The 18,662-nt window shown below is 46.8% G+C and overlaps 1 protein-coding gene across 4 annotated transcripts in view; it reads right to left on the bottom strand.

Moving 5' to 3' along the window:
* Positions 1–18,662, bottom strand: part of MTUS1 (microtubule associated scaffold protein 1) — a 1,716,559-nt gene that overhangs the window by 538,907 nt on the left and 1,158,990 nt on the right. Inside the window, exon 1 of one of the 4 annotated variants that reach the window (XM_069631571.1) lies at positions 6,987–7,657. The exons of the other annotated variants lie outside the window; for them this stretch is intronic. Within the exon in view, the coding sequence (XP_069487672.1) occupies positions 6,987–7,422 (436 nt within the window). The 5' untranslated portion in view covers positions 7,423–7,657. Of the gene's footprint in view, positions 1–6,986; positions 7,658–18,662 lie in introns of those variants that run through there. 4 annotated transcript variants of the gene reach the window in all.

The following is an 18,662-nucleotide window of genomic DNA, read 5'->3' as shown; positions in this document are numbered from 1 at the left end:
TCATGTACTAAGCGTTTTGCCATGGAGCATTATGAAAGCGGGGTCTGATTAGCAAAGCCCACTTTCAAAAACAGAATGACCCTTATTATTTTATAATGTAATCAAATCAAAAATGCTTATGCTTCTACACCCTCGCAGATGGCATGCTGTCACACTTCTATCTTTCCATCCCGAGACAATAGTTTTGGCTAATAGTCTGTAGGGAAAGCATAATCTAATAGCCAAAACGAATATGTTTCAGTGACAATGACTAGATTATATTTTCCCCAATCGTTGCTTTCTCAATAAAAATGTAAGCGTTAACATATTAGCAATTATCTACTTATCAATGCTTTGATGTGTAGCTCACACAGATCTACAAAAGTAAATGTGCAAACTACAGTATCAATGGCTTAATTCAAACTACATTAAATGCTTGCGTTCCACAACTAAGCAGGGGAGTGTGAGAGTGTGAGTGTGTCTCCCTGATCAGCATTTCACACCACTCCATACTCAACCCCCTTAATCCCACTAGACAACAACCAGAACGTTTTCAGGGATTCTTACACCCCCCACCCCTGGGACTGGTGGAGGAGACCAGTGCCAAGACACTACCTTTTGACATTCACACTCAGTCTACAAAGCAATGAAATCCACTACCCATAAAAAACAAAAACAGCGCACTAGCAAAAATCAAACTTTAACTCCAACACATTATATACAATGGAAAACCTAATTTCTCAGCACTGAAAGACACACCCCTGGATGTTGCTGATGACGTTTTATAACTCAGCAATAAAGGCAAAATGGCACTTGTATGCCTCTGTACTACTGGTCCAACCATAGAGATCCAGAGAATGAAAAAACATATCCCTCACTAGGAAAGCACTAAACAGGGAACACATTTTCAAGCACTAAGTTATAATTTGGCTCAATGCCCTAATTAATCCAAATAGACCCCCTGACATAAGAGGTTACCAACTGATCTGTCATTTAACCTCTTCTCTTTGACAAGTAACCGGCACTCGTTGCCTTGATCATAAAGCCAGTGTGTCTCAGTCAGCAAGCATGCAGACAAAACATTTTTTTCTACAGATCAAAAGACCAGAATGATGTGCATAGTCTACCCACCAGTCTAAACACCAGTCAACAATGGATGCCAGCCACCTAAGTGACAAAAACAGCTCCTGCTTATAGCCTCAAGGTCACGAACAGAAGATCCCATCTCCCTCAAACTCTAGAAATTTGCCTACATCCCCATGGGATTGGAAACTGGTTTTCTACTTCCAACTTTCTTTCATTTTGAATATTACAAAGACATCTCTGGCCTCAGCATGGTGAAATCAGTGAGCAAATTCAAGCTTTTGAGTCACTCACGCTATCCACAAATTATTGACCATGTCAAGGAAGCCACTCTTCACTCATCCCTCCAGCCAACTGCTTCAACTCACTGTTAAGCTTACAGTGTTGCGGTTTATTATGTGGTCACACTCAACTCAGGGAGTTCCTTTCCCCCCAATCAAGGTTGCGCTCAACAAATCGCTATTATGATTCAGTTTGGTAAAGCCTCCAACCTGTCTCGCGCCCACCCCCAACAAATACCCGGTGCCACAATGATCTAGTAACCTGGCCGGTGTGTAGTAAGAATAAATATTTATTCATTTATTTAAACCAAATTTGACAAACAAACACCAGCCACCAAAGCTGTGGCAACACAAGAACAAAAATGACTTCAGTAATGGCCCCCACACAGAGATAATACTAAGATATGCAGTCACAATTTCCTGCAGCTTTCTTTTCAAATCACTCACCAATACAGAAAAAGGACAATTCAAGGCACACAGTGATTGCTGATTTGGTTATAATACTTTTTCTCCCAGCAACCCCCACTCTACGAACATCAATTAGATTTGACCCCTCTGAATTGAAGGTCAGTGGGAACACAATGGGAACATCGTTTTTTGGTTCTGGTAGAAAAATGCACTCTTTGGAAAAAGGGATTTAAGGGGAAAATTTCTTTGCACTTATTACTGCAGATACAATATGAGGGAAAGAAAAGCAATGGGAAAGCCACACCTAAAAAGAACAGGCAGGGCTTTGTGGTTTGGGTTGTTTTTCCAACACACATGCAAAGGAAGTACAAGGCTTCACACTTATGATTTTTTTTTAAATGAAGGGGATCAATGGGGAATTTTGTTTGGCACCCTGCAATCACACTTGGAAACAGGGTTTTGGGGATTCATTCTTTTGGATTCAGGACCCCCCCCCCTTTCTGTACCGAAGTCGGGTTTTCTTACAAATCAAATCTTTATGTCTATAACGGCTCGAAACACACTGGGAGGAGCTTGTTAGTTTTGAATGCTAACAAAACAACCTATGATTTCTATATATTCCTGGCCGATACTGCACTGGTTACCTGGCCACCCATCTGATCTCAGGCTAAGCCCTGCCAGTTGCACGCCTGCACTGCCTCCCTGGCAACCCCTGCACCTGGGGACTGTTTTCTATATCCCTACAGTCCCCCCACCAGCACTTATGCCTGCACTCACCCTGCACTTGCCACCAGCTGGCCGCTCTTTTTATTTATCTTAAGTTAATTTATTTCGCATGTACTGCACTTTCCCCTCTCCACCCAGCCCCCACACCTTCCTTTTCCCCCTTCCCTTGCACTTGCACGGTCTGAATGACACCTGGCCTAGTAAGATCGCTGTCTGTCATCCTTCTGTTTGCCCTCCCTTGCCTCGTTGCGCCTTGAAACACTTGTGTATAGGTGCGTTATAAATGCCATATCATATCATACAGTGGAATTAGCTGATTTACTTTAAATATGCTAAGGATCTACACAAACAGGGTATTTTGCTATGGGGAAATAACTAGAACAATACTTGAGAAATGCAGGGCCTACACAGTCTATGGCTTTGGGATAGTTTAACTTACAGGAGAGGCCTTGTAGTGGGCATCAGGGAACAGCAGGGCACCTCTGGGACAGCGAGGGTGTCAGTCAAGGATAGTCCCCTATGGCTCCTCCAAGGGGTCCCAATCAGCTTCTATGTCTCCTGGTCCCTGTCTCCAATGCAAGATTTGGGGCCTCTCTGCTTGGGTGTTTCTCGCAAGAGTTCAGCAGCAGGTTACCTCTGGGGATGAAGTGAAAAGGCCCAGTTCTGATGTAAATGAATCTACTTACAGGGCAAAGGACATCACAAATTTGTCATGATTCCCGTGGAAGGGATTGGTTGATTCTCTCCACCCACCTCCCTCCTGTGTGTTAATAGCACAGGGAGTTGGGGGGTGCGAGTTAGGAAAGCTGGGGGAGGAGCAAGTTTTGTCATCCCAAACTTACATGTGGGTTTGGCATGTTTAAACTCTGAAAATCTATCAACATGGCAAGTACCCTAATTTTTCAAATCTTTACATGTATGGATATATCTAGTTAAGAACTACATTTTAAGGCAAATCAGATGATGCTAATCGGACGCCCGTTGGCACGCCCTTCCTATGCAGAGATGCAGTTCTTAGTTTACTCAGGAGCTGCATCAGTGAAAAATATGACACTTCATAGTTCCCATGTTAATTTTGTCCTTTACCGTCACACCAACTTTCAAATCTCTCTGAATCATGGGAAGGCCCAAATCAAATTTTCTTAACTTCTGTTATGTTTATCACACAACAATTTATTTGGCATGGTTTGAAGGGGAATACTGTCACCTTTAATACAAATCTGGAATGTGTGTTGTGGCATATGCGCTGCCCTTTGCAATAAAATGTATTTTTCTGTTAATCACACCCCAGCCTCACATGCCTCATTCACTCTAGCCCCACTTTTTTCCCTAAGTTTCATTTACCTTTAAACATGTGACCAGACAGATGCTGGCTCATGTTTATCTTAGCCTATCCCTTCTTGACCTCCCAATGGTCCTGGCTATAGCTTTAATTCGCATTTTCTGGGAGTTGTGACCTCAAGGTCACGTCTGCTGAAAAAACAGGCAGGGCTTTATCTATTTCCACCGTCCACCGTGATTTCCATCAATGGCAGTGTATTTATTTGTATTTTTAAGCAATGGACCTGATTGATTGTTGACAACCAGACCTCCCTCTACAGGACAAGCAGAGGAAAGGTCTTTGAGGTTAAAGTTTCATTTCAGTAGAAATGCCCAGCTGCATGTACAATTCTGCGAGAAATGGCTTTTAACTCACACACAATGCATTTTACATGAAACATTTTATAAGGCATCCAGGCCTTATATCCAAGTGTAATGTATTTATTTAATCTCACATTTGCAAAGACGAGTATCACTTTTGGATTGTGCATACACAGCGTAGTTATGTGAGAAAACCATGGTCACCTTGAAACCAAGTGGGCACTTCTCTTTGCATTACTGTCATTTGGGATGAGGAAAACGGAAGTTCTTTAATTTCTTATGAATGCAATAAGCTTGGTTTCGCTTGAGATTTCGGGATCCAAATCTGGTATTACATTGAAGATAATGTACACGCTGCTATCTGTCTCCAAGCAGAAAGTGAGCTTTCCATGGATTTAGTAAAACAGCATTTTCAGCCACATGTCTTTCTATTTCCTTGCTAAAATGCATCGCGACTATCTTTGGACTTTTGGACTTCCAAGCACACATCCCCTCATTTGAGATTTAGGCCTGTTTTTAGTCCATAAGGCCTCGTGTCCGACATCACCATTTCAGTGCTGGCTTTGGACTTCAATGGGACTCCACCTTAGCCTGTTTCCTTCAGATCACTCCGGCCTCTTTATTTCTGTCATTCAAGGGCTATATTCTACCCCACAGCAGTCAGCCTTAGACATTGGGCTCACATCACAACCATGTCATACCAATGTTACTTTATGCCTACCCTCTCCCAAATGCACTTCAAATGCACGTGCAACCACCACAAAGGTGTCTTCTGTGGTGCTATAGCATCCATCAAATTGGCATCACCCAACAGTAATCTCCTCTACAAAGTAATAAACCTTTGATGCGATGTGCATTCCTCAACCATCCTGCTGCAGGTACCTCTTGTTTGCCCCTCATGCCAGACGACTAGACACAGCAGGACCATCATTCAATAAACAACCAAAAAATACAAATAAATAATTCCCACCTTATTGGGCAGCCTCAACACATCATACTAACCAGTAATGTTCCACTCACTCTACTACAACCAATTAAATAATCTTAATGACTCTGTAGACAACCATGCACATCAATGTAGGTGTCTAAGAAAGTGACAATACCCACATGGTCATAGCACTGCCATTGGTAGTTGCAACAGAAATCCACGGGAAAGAAAATGATCAGCAGTCAACCGGTTACAGAGAAATGAAATACAGGTATGGATCGTTTTGGCTTGTGGTAGCAGCCCGGTGACAAAAAAATTACAAGGCCCCTCTTACGCCCAATTTGGCAATACAAGCACAATGGGTGAATGCAAATTCAATAAAGTTAATGGTTTTATATAAGAATAACCAGCGGCCCAAAGTCACTTACTCAAGAGCCAAACTCTATTTTACTAGAAAGGTACAAAGGCTATTCAGAGGATCTAACCCCTAGCATTAACTAAATTAAATATTGTTGGTATTTTGAAATGCAGAGATGAGAAACTGGTGCCCATTGTAACATGTATGGTGGAATTGGTGAAATCTGATGGCTGTGGTATGGACTTTGGGGCATAAAACTTTGCTCGCCCAATCTGAAGAATTGAAAGCCGAAGTCCCATCCACAGAGGAATATTTCTGAGTCCAGAAAGTCCCACACGTCCTGGATGGCTGAATGTCAATTAATCTTGCATATTCAGGCCATTTCACCCTCCTGATCAGCCAAAATGTCAACAGTACGAGATCGGATTCACACGCAGAAGGATTTCTCATGCAGATGGGAGAGATTTCAGTAGATAAGAGTGTTTAGAAAAAGAGCCATCCCTTCTACTTACCCAGAGTAAATGTCACCCATTCCTACTCATAACGGCAATGCTGAACCCAGAAAAGGGATGTAAGGGAACAGGGCGGCTAATAGTGCAACACACTGCTTGTGAGGTCCTTTCAGAAGTAGGACGATTCCAATTCGGGCTCTTGCTCATAAGAGCGTCATGTTGGGATATTCACCCATGTACCATGCTACTTGTTCCATTAGGGTAATCTGAAATAAAGTAGGTGCAGACATCACAGCAGGCTCTTTGATGAAGAGGGACACAGCCATGCATCCAATACTGGCCCCGCCTGCAGGACAACACGCACCTGGTGTCACTGCTAATCCAAAATACATCTGTGCAGCATTTCTAAAATAAGAGTGATAATTTAATTTTGTATTTACTAATCATTGAATTAGTCAATCATATAAGCCATGTTCTGTATCTAGGCACAGGAAAAGCAAAGTATCCACATAAATCTATATTTGCACCAAGTAAGGAATCCTGTCCTGCATTCAGAGAAAACAATATCCTGGGCCATCGATTTACGCTATTCATAAAACACATATACCAAGACCCTGCCAGCTATGCAAACCCGAGCAGCAAATTCAGACTGGAATAAATCTGCGGTTATATTAATAAAACATCAAATAACCAAGATGTAAAAAGCGGGCACAATTCCGGTGGCATCTCACGATGGTCGGAGACTTATCGACTGAGGTATCTGGAAAAAATGCATTAGAGCATGTTCCTAAAATGACTTCCAGTAGAGCACGTCGGCAAATCAGTTTTACAGCCTGGCTAGCGAGTCCAAGGATAGCATCCAGCCACCATTCCGCATTCCACACAGAGACAAATATAAACAGGATGCAATTCTGCCAGTGGGGACCAAAATATGCACAACACAAGACGTAGTCCGGAGTAAGAAACACGCAGCCTTCTCTCAAATCAATACACACTAAACGCTCTGACATTCCATGGGATGATGTTTTTCTTTCACCAAATGAATGCCGCACTCTTCGGCAGAATGATGACCCACGTTAATCCCCTGCTGGAGCACGACACAAGATGTCTGCGCAGCACATAGCACCAACCTGCGTGAAAGACGACGGCGCTCTTCCTGTATCCGGACGAGAAGCGAAGGTTGCGGAGCAGTCCGTTTGAGGTCAGTCGGATACGCATGTTGGATAAAGAGAAATTTGGGGACCATAACATGTCTTCTGAGCACAGGGAAAGCGGGATTTCAAGCTGGAATGGTCCTTTACGGACTGTAGCAAAGCATATTTTTAGCTCGCCGGGGCACAGGGTGAAGCAATAGCCGAGACAGGGGAAAAGGCTGGAAAGCGGCTCATTCCGCCGGGCGTTGCTAAGGACTGAAGCCCAGAAACAGCCACCCCACGCCAGAGGAAGCAGCGGTGCGCTGGGCAGAGCTTGCGGCTGCACTTCCCCGCCAGATGTGGCCAAAACAAAGCTCCCCTCAGAATGAAGCAGCCTTCCTGCGCGGTGACTCAGAGCAGCGCCCGCTTGCATCACACCGAGCGCACGCTTAATTTGTTATGTGGGATCCACAGGGGATTTCATGGGGGAGGCGGGGAGGTGTTATTCTGCGCTGAATATATCTTCCAATGGGGACCCAGGATCATCGAAATGCACTTCAGAAAAATGGCTTACTAATAAAGGACGCCGCTTCCACACTCGAGGACCCAGGGCCATCACCCCAAGCCATTCGAATTTAATTCCCTGTTGTGCTTGGAAACGTAATCCCGCTATATTCTAATTTTGTACTCCTACGTTCTTCCCGTGGGCAGGCGTGTTTTTTTGTGCCGACATCTCCTTAGTAATGAGGTAGGCATTGAGCTATGAACGTGTGCAATCCGTAATGGTCCACCCACACTGTATACAGAAAGCGCAGTCATTTCCACTTCAGCCTACTGCCACTGCAGGGTTGCTTTACATGAAACAGAAGCGGACTGAAAAGCTGCCCTCCATCGTTTCTCTGCAGTTTGTCTTCATAGCACATGTTTACAATTACAATCCTGACGTCGGAGAATGTAACATGCCGGCAAATTAAATCGCAGACCGTATTTCATTTCGTGGAAAAAAACCATTCAGAGTTGGAGAGAGGTTTATGTACCTACCACAGTGTACCGCCACTTTCTGGATCCAAATGGACGTTCACCTGGTGATGCCAACCAGCCGTGCCATTCAGTAGAAACCACGACTTGATAGGCAGTTTTGAGGTTTGACAGCTGGGCAGAAGCGGTGTTCCATCAAGTTGCAAACTGTGCTATAATCTATGCATTACTCGCTGTCCTAACTCCACACTTGCTGGAGGCCTGCTGCCTGCATTGCTTGACCTGAGGAATTATTCCTTCCAATGCAGACAAGGCTGTCCTTCAGCCTTCGACAGCAGGTGTTGCCTACATAGAATCTGCAAGAAATGCGTCATAGGGCAGACGGAAGATAGATAGTGCTGCAGTACAGAACAAAGCCAGACTAGCACCAGCAGAGCATGCAAGCCATAGAAATTACGCGGAGAGCAGAGCCTGGCAGGAAAGATACCCACCATGCCTGACGTCTCAGTTTTATAGAGTACTTTGAAAGTGCATAAGGAACAAGTTATTTACCTGTAACTATAGTTCTCCAGCATGGGTCTGGCATGGATTCACATGCTCATGAATATTCCCCCATGTCAGGCTCGGAATCCTCGGTACAAATAAAAATAGTTTAACTTTCACTTATAAACTGTATTTCTCCCATAAACCAATAACTGTGCTCTGGGTCACCACCAGCCAATGACAGGCTCCCTAAAGCCCTCCTCTGGCAGCCATCTTCAGATTTGGTAAGCACGTAAAGTGGCAGTATGACCAAGAAGAGCCACCGAGGGGATGGAGGGAGGGTTCGCATGTGAATCGATGCCAGATCCATGCTAGAGAACAATAGTTACAGGTAAGTAACTTGTTCCTTCTGCAGCACGGGGTCTGGCATGGATCCACATGCTTATGTATAATGAATACACAGCAGTACAACATTACACAACCACATGAGGTGGCTAGGATCAACAGAAGCAATTCACTCTTACCTCTGGAACAGACCACAGGCAAACAGGTTGCATAGAACTGGTTGGCCGACTGTACTCCTCCCTGGAATATTTGTCGACACAGTAGAACCTCGTGAAGGTGTGCGTGGACCTCCATGTAGCAGCCCTGCAGATGTCCAGCAGGGGCACACCAGCCAGGAACACCGTCGTCACAGCGATTGCTCTGGTGGAGCGGGCTCTCGGACAGCGGGGGAGCAGTCGGTTAGCCAACCGATGACAGTGCATGATGCAGTCGTAGAGCCATCTTGAGATGGAAGCCTTGGACAAGGTTGAGTGATCCTGGGTCGTGATCCTGCTGAAGGAGTTCGTGATGGTGTTCTTGACTCCGCTAGGTGAAGGGGGACGAGGAACATGTCTTGTCCGACGGTTTAGCACCACAATTCCTGCGTCTCTCTCGAGCGCGCCTGGGGTCGATTGCCCCATTGTTTCCAGATGTAAAGCATTGTGGTGGTATTGCCTGTGACGATCCTCACCACCCTGCCCTTCAGAGACGGAAGGAACGACTTGAGAGCCCAGAACACTGCCCGTATCTCCAGGATGTTGATATTGAGATGCTTCTCCTCCAGTAGCCAGAGGCCTCTGGCATGCAGATGTCTGGTGTTGGCTCCCCAACCTTCCAGGGATGTGTCCGTCATGACCGTCTCCTGGAATGGAGGGGTCTGAAACCCCATGCCCCGGGGGATGTTGGAGCAGACCCCCACCACGTAATCCCCCGATGGAACTCTTTGTCCAGAGAGATCTTGTCCGTGAAGTTTCCAGGCACTTGTACCCAGCGAGCATCCAGGAATTTCTGAAGTTGTTGCATATGTAACTTGCAGACCCGGATGAGGTAGATGCAGGACATCATGCTGAGCAACAATTTAATGGTCTGCACCGTGGCAGTCTTCATCGACAACAGCCGCTGCACCTTCCCCTGAATGGCTGCTACCCTCTCCTCCGAGGGTGATGCCAGGCAGGACACTGTACCGAGTCTGGCTCCCAGGAACAGCACGTTCTGCAATGGCGTCAAGCAGGACTGAATAATTGCTGGAGAATCCTAGATCAGTCCGCAGCTTGATGGCCACTTCCATGTGTCTGATGACCAACTCTCGCGATTGGGCCTGGATAAACCAGTAAAGGTATAGATAAATGAGGTAAGGGTGCACGTGTATCTGCCGTAGATGCAGATGGGCCGCCACTGGTCCCAGGCACTTCGTGACACTCTGGGGGCTGACTTCAAGCCAAAGGGTATGGCCTTGAACTGGTAGTGCAGAAATGTTCAGTGCTTCCTGTGAATAGGTACATGGAAGCAGGCGTCTTCCAGGCCCAGCGACATCAAGAAATCCCCTCTTTCCAGTTGGCCGAGCACGTGCTGCAACGTGGCCATCCTGAATTTCTGAGACTTGAGACTCGAGGTACTCGTTCAGACGTTGCAGGTCTAAAATGGGCCTCTAGCCCCCTGTCTTCTTTCATACCAAGAAGTATCTGGAGTAGACTCTGGAGCGACGGAGTCGCCGGGGGACCAGCTCTATCACCCCTATTTGTAGCATGGCCCATACCTCAGCCAAGAGTGTTGCTCCCGACAGGCCACAGGAGGGATCTGCAGACACCTGTGCTGAAATTCCAGGGTATGTCCTTGGGTGAGAGCGTCCATCACACATCGATCATGGTGATCTTTTCCCACTCGCTGACAAACCTCGTCAGACGGCCTCCCACCGGGATACACGGGCAGGGGTCCGACATCTTGGCCGATTCAGGCTTGCTTCCGCGTCGGCTTTCTGCCCTGCAGGTGGCAACGCTGTCCTCTCCTACCATAGGCCTGAGAACGACCCTTATATAGGCTTCCTGAGTTGTGGATCTGGAAGGCTGATGGTACGAGGAGGAGAAACCTTTAGACGATCTGCCCAACTTTCCTCTGGAGGAACGAAAGTAAGAGCGGTGCTGTTGGAGGGTGCCCAGGGCACGGGCCGTCTCCGTATCTGCCTTGATGGCCTGCAGGGACTCGTCGACCTTCCCAAAAAGGTTGTCTCCATCGAAAGGTATGTCCAGTAACTACGTTTAGACCTTCTGGCGGAATTCATGGCCTTCATCCAGCCTGGGCGACAAAGGCAGACACTGTTCCCCATCTGCCAGAACCCAGTGTCCCCAACATCCAGCGGCACTGTGATGCCGTGATCCGACGCCACTTCACCCTCCTGGAAGAGGGCGTTCGCATCCATCCTCTTGTCGTGGGAGAGGGACTCCAGAATCGGGCCCAACTTGTACCACAGCTCCCGGTCGTATCTGGTTAGGATCGCCAGTGCATTGGCCCCCTTGATGGTGACGATGCAGTGTAAATCACCTTCCTTCACATGGCTTCTAAAGTCTTCCCCACACTGTCTGGAGGGACTGAGGACGACGATGACTGGTTAGATTACCACTTCCTTGTGGTCACCAAAACCACCGAATCTGGCGATGGTTGCAACCTCAGGCATTTGGGTGCAGATTCCGATACCCGGTACTTCTTCTCCAGCCTATCCTGCTTGGCTGGAGTCCTGCAAGGGTTCTTCAAGAGGGGTAGGCCCTCCTTCCACAAGTTGTCCAGAAGAGGTACCCCCATGATGGTCTTCCTCTTGACCTCACGCCTCTGGTACAGGAAACCCTCCTTCCTGGTTTCTTCAGGCACGAGCTGGAACAGCTTGGCGGCTTTGGCGATCTTAGAGTGGAACAATCCCACCTCGTCTGGTGGGGACGCCCTAGGCTGCGGGGACCCACTGCCCACTCCAATGCTATCGTCGCTGTGGTCATATCCGTATCCGTCCCCATGTCTGGGTATGTTGGGGGAGATGGGACTCAACACGTTGTGGAGGTTGAAACGTGGGCATCGGATGACGCTTTCTTTTCTTGGTCAGTGGTTGGTTGGGGTCCTGGGAGACTGTTGGAACTTGGCCTTCTGGCATCCTCTTCTGGATCTCCAACACCAAGGAGTGGTGGGTTGATATTGATAGGAAGTCCAGAGACACATCCCACGGCAGAACCAGCATGGTTGGAACACTAGGCCCTGCTCCGTCATCACGGTCGTCCTCTTCCACATCCTTGTGAACGGTGTGGAGGAACGCCATATCCTCGTCCCCCGTGGACACAATCTCCATGGCTTGGGTCGCGGCATGGGACTGATCCGGGGCCTCCTTGCCCCCCCCCCCTGTCCACCCTGAGGGTCTGGAACCAGGTTCTGAGGCGGTGTCCCCGTCTCCAGCATGCTTGCAGACCTTGCAAAGTAACCATGGTGGCTTCTAGCCTCGGACAGAGGGATACCTTCAGCGCTGTGGCGGCTACTCTCTCCGGGTCAGCCCCTTTGGCTTTCGAAAGAGCTGCCGCCACCAGCTCTATCATCGACAAAGACTTTTCCTGTGCCGCTTGGGCCTTCTTGGGCAGCTCTGCCTTCTCCTCCATCCATGACTTCTCAGGCTTCTCCTGCAGCTTAGCCACGTTGGACGACTTTCTCTTCGAGGAGAAGCTTGATTGCCGGCTGGCAATGTAGGCGTAGGGTAACGTGGATCGTGCCCTGTCTGCCGTGGGACCCGCTTCCGCAACAACCTTGGTAGACCCAGACTTGCAGTGTTCGGCCTGATCTTGGGCCCCCTTGCAGATGAGGTGCCCTCACAGGACATAGAAGCCTACTCCTCAGACCGACCGGCCTTGGGTGAGACATGCCCCTGGTCGGGGTATGGGGCAGAGGCCTTGACATTTAGCCAAGCTGCCAGTCTACTGTGCCTGTCCTTTGTTGTCTTCTTGGAGAATCGGCAGCATATCGCTCAATCGCCTTCCTTGTGGTCCCGATGCAGGCAGAAGAGACATTGTAGGTGCTTTTCCTCCACAAACATATTTGGGAGCCTGCACTTGGTGCCAGTCCTGAAGAGAGATTTTCCTTCCTTCTTCTCCTCCGTCATGGTCGGGAGGCGCAAAGTAGGCCTGATGGCCTTCTGGAAACTTCTGACGATCTTTGTTCTTGAGGGGCACTGAATTTCACCGACAACGGATCCCCGCTGTCGGCAGATTGAGAGAAGACCACACAGGCTCTTTTGGAACAAAAATAGAACCTTTTTCCATGAAATACATGAAAAAACGTAGAAGTAGCTTGCAGAGCAAAACTCAAGGACTGCCAACACGAAGCGTGCAGTAGAAATCTGAAAATGGCTGCCAGAGGAGAGGCTTAGGGGGACGACTGCCATTGGGGAGCCAGTTCTATTTGGGGACTTTAATGCACACTGCAGGTCACACGAACAGGAGACTACTGTCCATCACTCAAAGCTATTTTTCACCAGAAAGACCCAATTCAGACAGGGTTCGAAATGGGCATAATTCTTTGCGGAATGGCAAAGTTCTTTATAACAGCCCAGTAATTTGAAAGCCAATACGGAAGAGTTTACTTGGCACAATGGAGGACAGTACTCGTGTATTGACTTCATTGTAGCCTCGGAAACTCAACCTTTAAATATGGAAGATTACGAGATAAAAGATGGCTTTCGAAGTGACCATCAATGCGTATGTATACATTTCAGGAACGGTGCAGAGAATAAAGCAAGGAATAAAACATTATTTGCAGGTCTCTAAAGGTAAAAATATAGTGAAATGGCTGCCAAGAAAAATCATAGTCTTTAATAAATATATAAATGAATCAGCAAATATAATGCTGAGACGCAATAGGATATCCTATGGCTATCCAGGGGCTTTTCCAGTCTTCATTAAAAAAAATTGCCTGAATCAGATGAGGGAAGGAAAAAAGATCCCAATAATAAAGAAAAAAGTGCACAATAAAATAATTGAAGCCCTAAAAAGATTACACAGGCAGAACCTAAGATGGATAAAGAATAATACTACAGATAAGAAAGATCTTCAGAATAATGTAAAGAAGGGAAAACAAACTTATAAGAACAGTATTAGTAATTTACGTGCGGCTGAATATCAGGCAAATAGGGAAAATATGCTGTATTGTATACAACAGATGTCAACTATTAGAAACTAATTAATAATATGACTAACTGCCAGCCATTAGCTCCTGGCGAACCCAATTAGTGAATCAACTTGAGCAAACCACTTTACACAGTTATATGCCGACCATCATGAAAGAGGTGAGAATGAAATAAAAATAGAAAATACAAAGTGCAAACTAGACCTAAAACAGTATTCTATTGAGGAGATTATAATTAAAAGTAGTAAATCGACAGCACTGAAACAAAACTAATTTTGTAATTTGATTTTAAAAGACGACCCCAAGTTGTAGGGTGGTACATTATTTGATGTGTTGTAATTATTTATTTGTAAAGAGCTTATACACAAGTGAAGTGCTTCAAGGTGGGAAGGGAACAGGGAGATATAGTAGTCATGCTTATGCCTGGAAGATTCTGAATAATATAAACATCAATAACTAGCATACTAGCCCAGAGGCATTTCTACGGATATTCGTGCGTGAGAAAAGAGTGGGGAGAGAGGGGGGGCGAGGGAGAGGGAGGAGGACATACAAAGACAAGAAAGGTTGGTCATCATTGCGCCTATGGACGAGTATTTCAGGCATAACCAAGCTAGGGAAGGGGACAGGAGAGGACTAGACAGACAAACCTACTAAGCCTAGTAAATTCAAAGTCGTGCAAGTGCGCAGACCGTATGTGTGAGGGAGGGGGAAGGGGAAGAGTGCGCCCAGTCCATCAGGGGCCAGGGGTAGGTGCAGAGTGGTTGCCAGTCTCATGGAACGTATTCGAAGTGCAGTAGTGCAGGCAGAGTGTGCAGACCTGGAGGCAAGTGCAGGACTGGCAGGGGGGCCTGGGACCTGTGAGGCTCTGGAGGAGCACAAGGCAACCAGTCAGCAAACTGAGCATGTTGGGGACGAGAACGAAGGAGGAAAGCAGGAGAGAAGAGATAGGAGGTTAGCAAGGGAGAGAGAAGAGGGAGGTCTTGAGGAGTTTCCAGAACTTAAGGAGGTCTAGCTCAAGACAGAGAGGCAGGTAGGCTGTTCCAGACGAAGGCACCTGTAGTGGATAAGGATCTACCCCTAAATCTCTGCTTGGAAAAACGGTTCACCCACAGAGAGTTGGAGGAGGCCGAGCGGAGGGCTCTGGAAAGAAAGTATTTAGGAAGAGAGCATTGTAGATAGTAAGGGCCCTGAGAAATTGTGTTCCAAGAGGTCAGAACAGACCCGGAAAGTTGGAAACAGTCGAATGTATTGACAATATTTAAAAAAGGCAATAGAATTGACCAGATAAACTACCGTCCGATAGCCCTATTGGAGGTTTACTCAAAAATATTTACTTCAGTTTTGCTTAATGAAAAAAGCATCTGGCAAAAGGCTAACAACATTTTATGCCCAAATCAAGTGAGCTTTCGGACGGGGGTGGACGCAATTGCAGCAGATTATGTAATCAATCATGTGAAGGAGCTGGCTTGGCGGCACAAAGATCAAAGTATATATTCAGCCATGATCGATTTATTGCTGGCATTTGACTGTACAAATAGGGGGCCACCTATGGGTAAAGTTAAGAGACTGGGGTTTGCCAAATGTTCTGTTAAAAATCCTGATTCATCTTCACTCCAGCACCACCATATGAGTCTGACTAAAGAAGGGGATTATTTGCAAAAAATACCCACTAAACAGGAGTTACACCAGGGATGTGTAATGGCCATAGGATTATTCAATATATACATGGCCGATTTTGGGAAATGTATTCATGGGGCAGCATTTATTTCCACCAGTTCATAATAACCTAAAAACCTCATGGATTTCCTACACGTATGATATTGTCCTACCAACTGGTAACGTTCTTTCGACTGGATGTTCCTCCAACGTATTCCACATCTTTGACATGTAATGTCCACAGCTGTACTGCTTCGGAGATTTTTCGGCAGACGGCGTCCTGCGTCGATGGTGTCAGGTCGATGTCCCTCGAAGGCCTCCGTCGAGGGTGATGTCATCGGATGTTAGAAGTAGGATGCACGGCACCCGTAGCCTCAGTTCATGTTTTTTCCCCCCATAACGTGTGCCATAACCGCACACCAAGCCTCCATGACTGCACATAGCCTTGTGGGAACGTAAGCTGCAATAGCACGGGAAATTCTTCAGAGGGGTAGGCTGGGAGGGCGATGTGGAATACATTGGAGGAACATCCAGTCGAAAGAAGGTTACCAGTTGGCAAGTAACTTGTTCCTCGACTGGATTTTGTCCTCCAACGTATTCCACATCTTTGACCGACTCCCACAGCAGTATCTGTGAACAGAGGAGGAAGAAGAATTTGGATATACCCAATCAGATGGCAGAATAGAGAACTGCTTTACCAAAGGCCATATCTTGACCATGGAAAGTATCCAGGGAGTAATGTTTGACAAAGGTGTGGATGGAAGACCACGTTGCAGCATCACAAATATTTCTGACAGGAACTCCCCGTTGTAGGGCTGTGGATGTAGCCACGCCCCTGGTGGAGTGAGCTCGCAAACTCTCAGGAGGGTCCTTGCCAGCCAATCTGTAAAATTCAGCAATGGTGAGGATAATCCATCTGGACAAGGTCTGTTTGGTCACAGCCTGGCCCAATCGGTGTCCAGTGTATCCCACAAAAATTGGTTGTCCACTCTGACCTTGGACATCCTACAAATATAAAAGCTCAAAGCTCTCCTAGGGTCCAACCTTACCAGGATGAGGAAGGGGATAGAAAGCAGGAAATACCACCTTCTGGCTCAAGTGAAACACAGACACTACCTTAGGTAGAAAGGAAGGACGTACCCTCAGTACAATCCTATCCCTGTGGAACACAGTAAAGGGAGACTTAGACAAGAGCGCCTGCAATTCGCTCACTCTGGGAGCAGATGTAACTGCAATCAAGAAAATTGTCTTGAAGGTTAACAGTCTCAAAGGGCAAGAGTGCAAAGGTTCAAACGGAGCACCCATCAAGAATGTCAATACTAGATTCAGATCCCAAACCGGCACCTGAAAAGGGGAGGGCGGGAACACATTTGTGAGCCCTTTTAGAAACTGGGTAATCAATGGAATCTTAAAATAAGAACATTTTCAGACAAGCGCTTGAAAATAGACAGCGCTGCCAGGTAACCTTCAATGGTACCCACTTGAAGACCCTTGTGGGCCAAAGAAAGCAAAAAAGAAAAAGCCATCAGAATGGAACACTGAAAAAGGATCGACATTGTGTCCTCTGCACCGGTCGCAAAACTTATGCCAACGGCAACAGTACAGGGATTTTGGTACCGGCCGCCTGGCCGAAAGCAACACCTCCATCACGTCATCGAGGAGGTCCCAATCCTTACATCTCAACCTTTTAGAAACCAAGCGTGAATGTTGAGAGTCTTGACCTCTGGATGGAGAACCCGACCCCCCTCGCGTGAGCGAAGATCCTCTCTGTGGGGAAGACGGCGTGGCAGACAGATGGACATTTCTAGAAGGTCCGGGTACCACTATCTCCTGGCCCAATCCGGATGTTAGGCAGAATCCTGTGCAGTTCCTTTGGGGAACACTGCAAAAAGATTAAGACTACAGGAGCAGCGGTAAACCCAATTGGTAGCAGTCTACACCACCCAAATTTACCTGGTAGCTGTGGCTGAGCAGTGAGACTTCTCTCAAGAGAAGAGTAGGGCAGTATACAGAGTATACACAATAGGGCTAAAATACAGTAGAGCAAACAAACACTGACCAGAGCTTTGTATAAAAAGCATATAGTTATTTATTTAAAACACACTTTAGATGATACACTAGCACTCTCAATGAAAAGTAATCTAAAACACAGTCAGGTAAGTATACACACCTCCCTTGATAACTATCAGACAAGTCAGGGTTAAAGCACAACTATTTGTTATGACAGAAGTGAGCGCTTAACCTAGATGGCACTCCAATAATTTAGGTTAAAAGGGAGAGAAAAGGCAGAGCATAAAATAAAACAGTTCCCAACACTTTTAAGAGTTCAGAGCAAGGGGAGAAAGGCAGATTATACGGTAGAGCCAAAGTTCATAGGCCAGGCCCACTTTAAATGGAGCAAAGCGAAATGTCCCCAGGATCACACGGTTTAAAGTGCACTGAAAGTGTTTGCAGAGGGTTCAAAAGAGGTTGGGGTAATTCAAAAGATATAGTTAGAGGCCTGGAGCCAACCCAGTATAGAAGCCAAGGATTTAAGGGTCACCTTTAGCAATCTGTAGAAAGGGAGACCAGGCAGGACACAGTACCTTAAAGAGAAAGGAAGCTCCAGCGGGGGCAGTTGTTCCTGGCAGTGGTTGGAGTTCATCGTTCTGACCAGGGGAAGAGAGGATCTCATCGAGGAGGAAACGTGGAGTCTTTGCACTGCACAGGGATGAAACCAGCCGCAGAGTTTCCGATTAAAAGGTACGGTCCTTTTATTCGCGGGGTGAGCTTGGCTATCCGGCCGCCGGGGTGCTTGGAACGGGCGATTCGACCAAGGGCCATCTTTGGAAGGTGAAAAAGGGTGAATTGGTTGGTCCCACCAGCTCAGAAGAAGAAGACTCGTCCAGCAGAAGATCTTCTCTTGTCGTTGGGAAAGTGGTGAGGTAGCAGCAGCAGGGCTTCACCGGTGGTGTCGTTGTTGCAGATGGCTCAGCTTCGTCCCTCTTCGGATTCCTAGGTCCTGTGGCGACTTCTGAAGTGCCAGTCCCAAAGGCCCTGCTTTTATGCAGAAAAAACCCCATTCATCAGCCTAGCTGTCAATCA

Source organism: Ambystoma mexicanum, chromosome 6q (genome assembly GCF_040938575.1).
Source record: "Ambystoma mexicanum isolate Mex_15411 chromosome 6q, UKY_AmexF1_1, whole genome shotgun sequence".
NCBI classification, from domain to species: domain Eukaryota; kingdom Metazoa; phylum Chordata; class Amphibia; order Caudata; family Ambystomatidae; genus Ambystoma; species Ambystoma mexicanum.
Note: the sequence above shows the minus strand (reverse complement) of the source record. Positions and strands in the feature narration are given on the sequence as shown.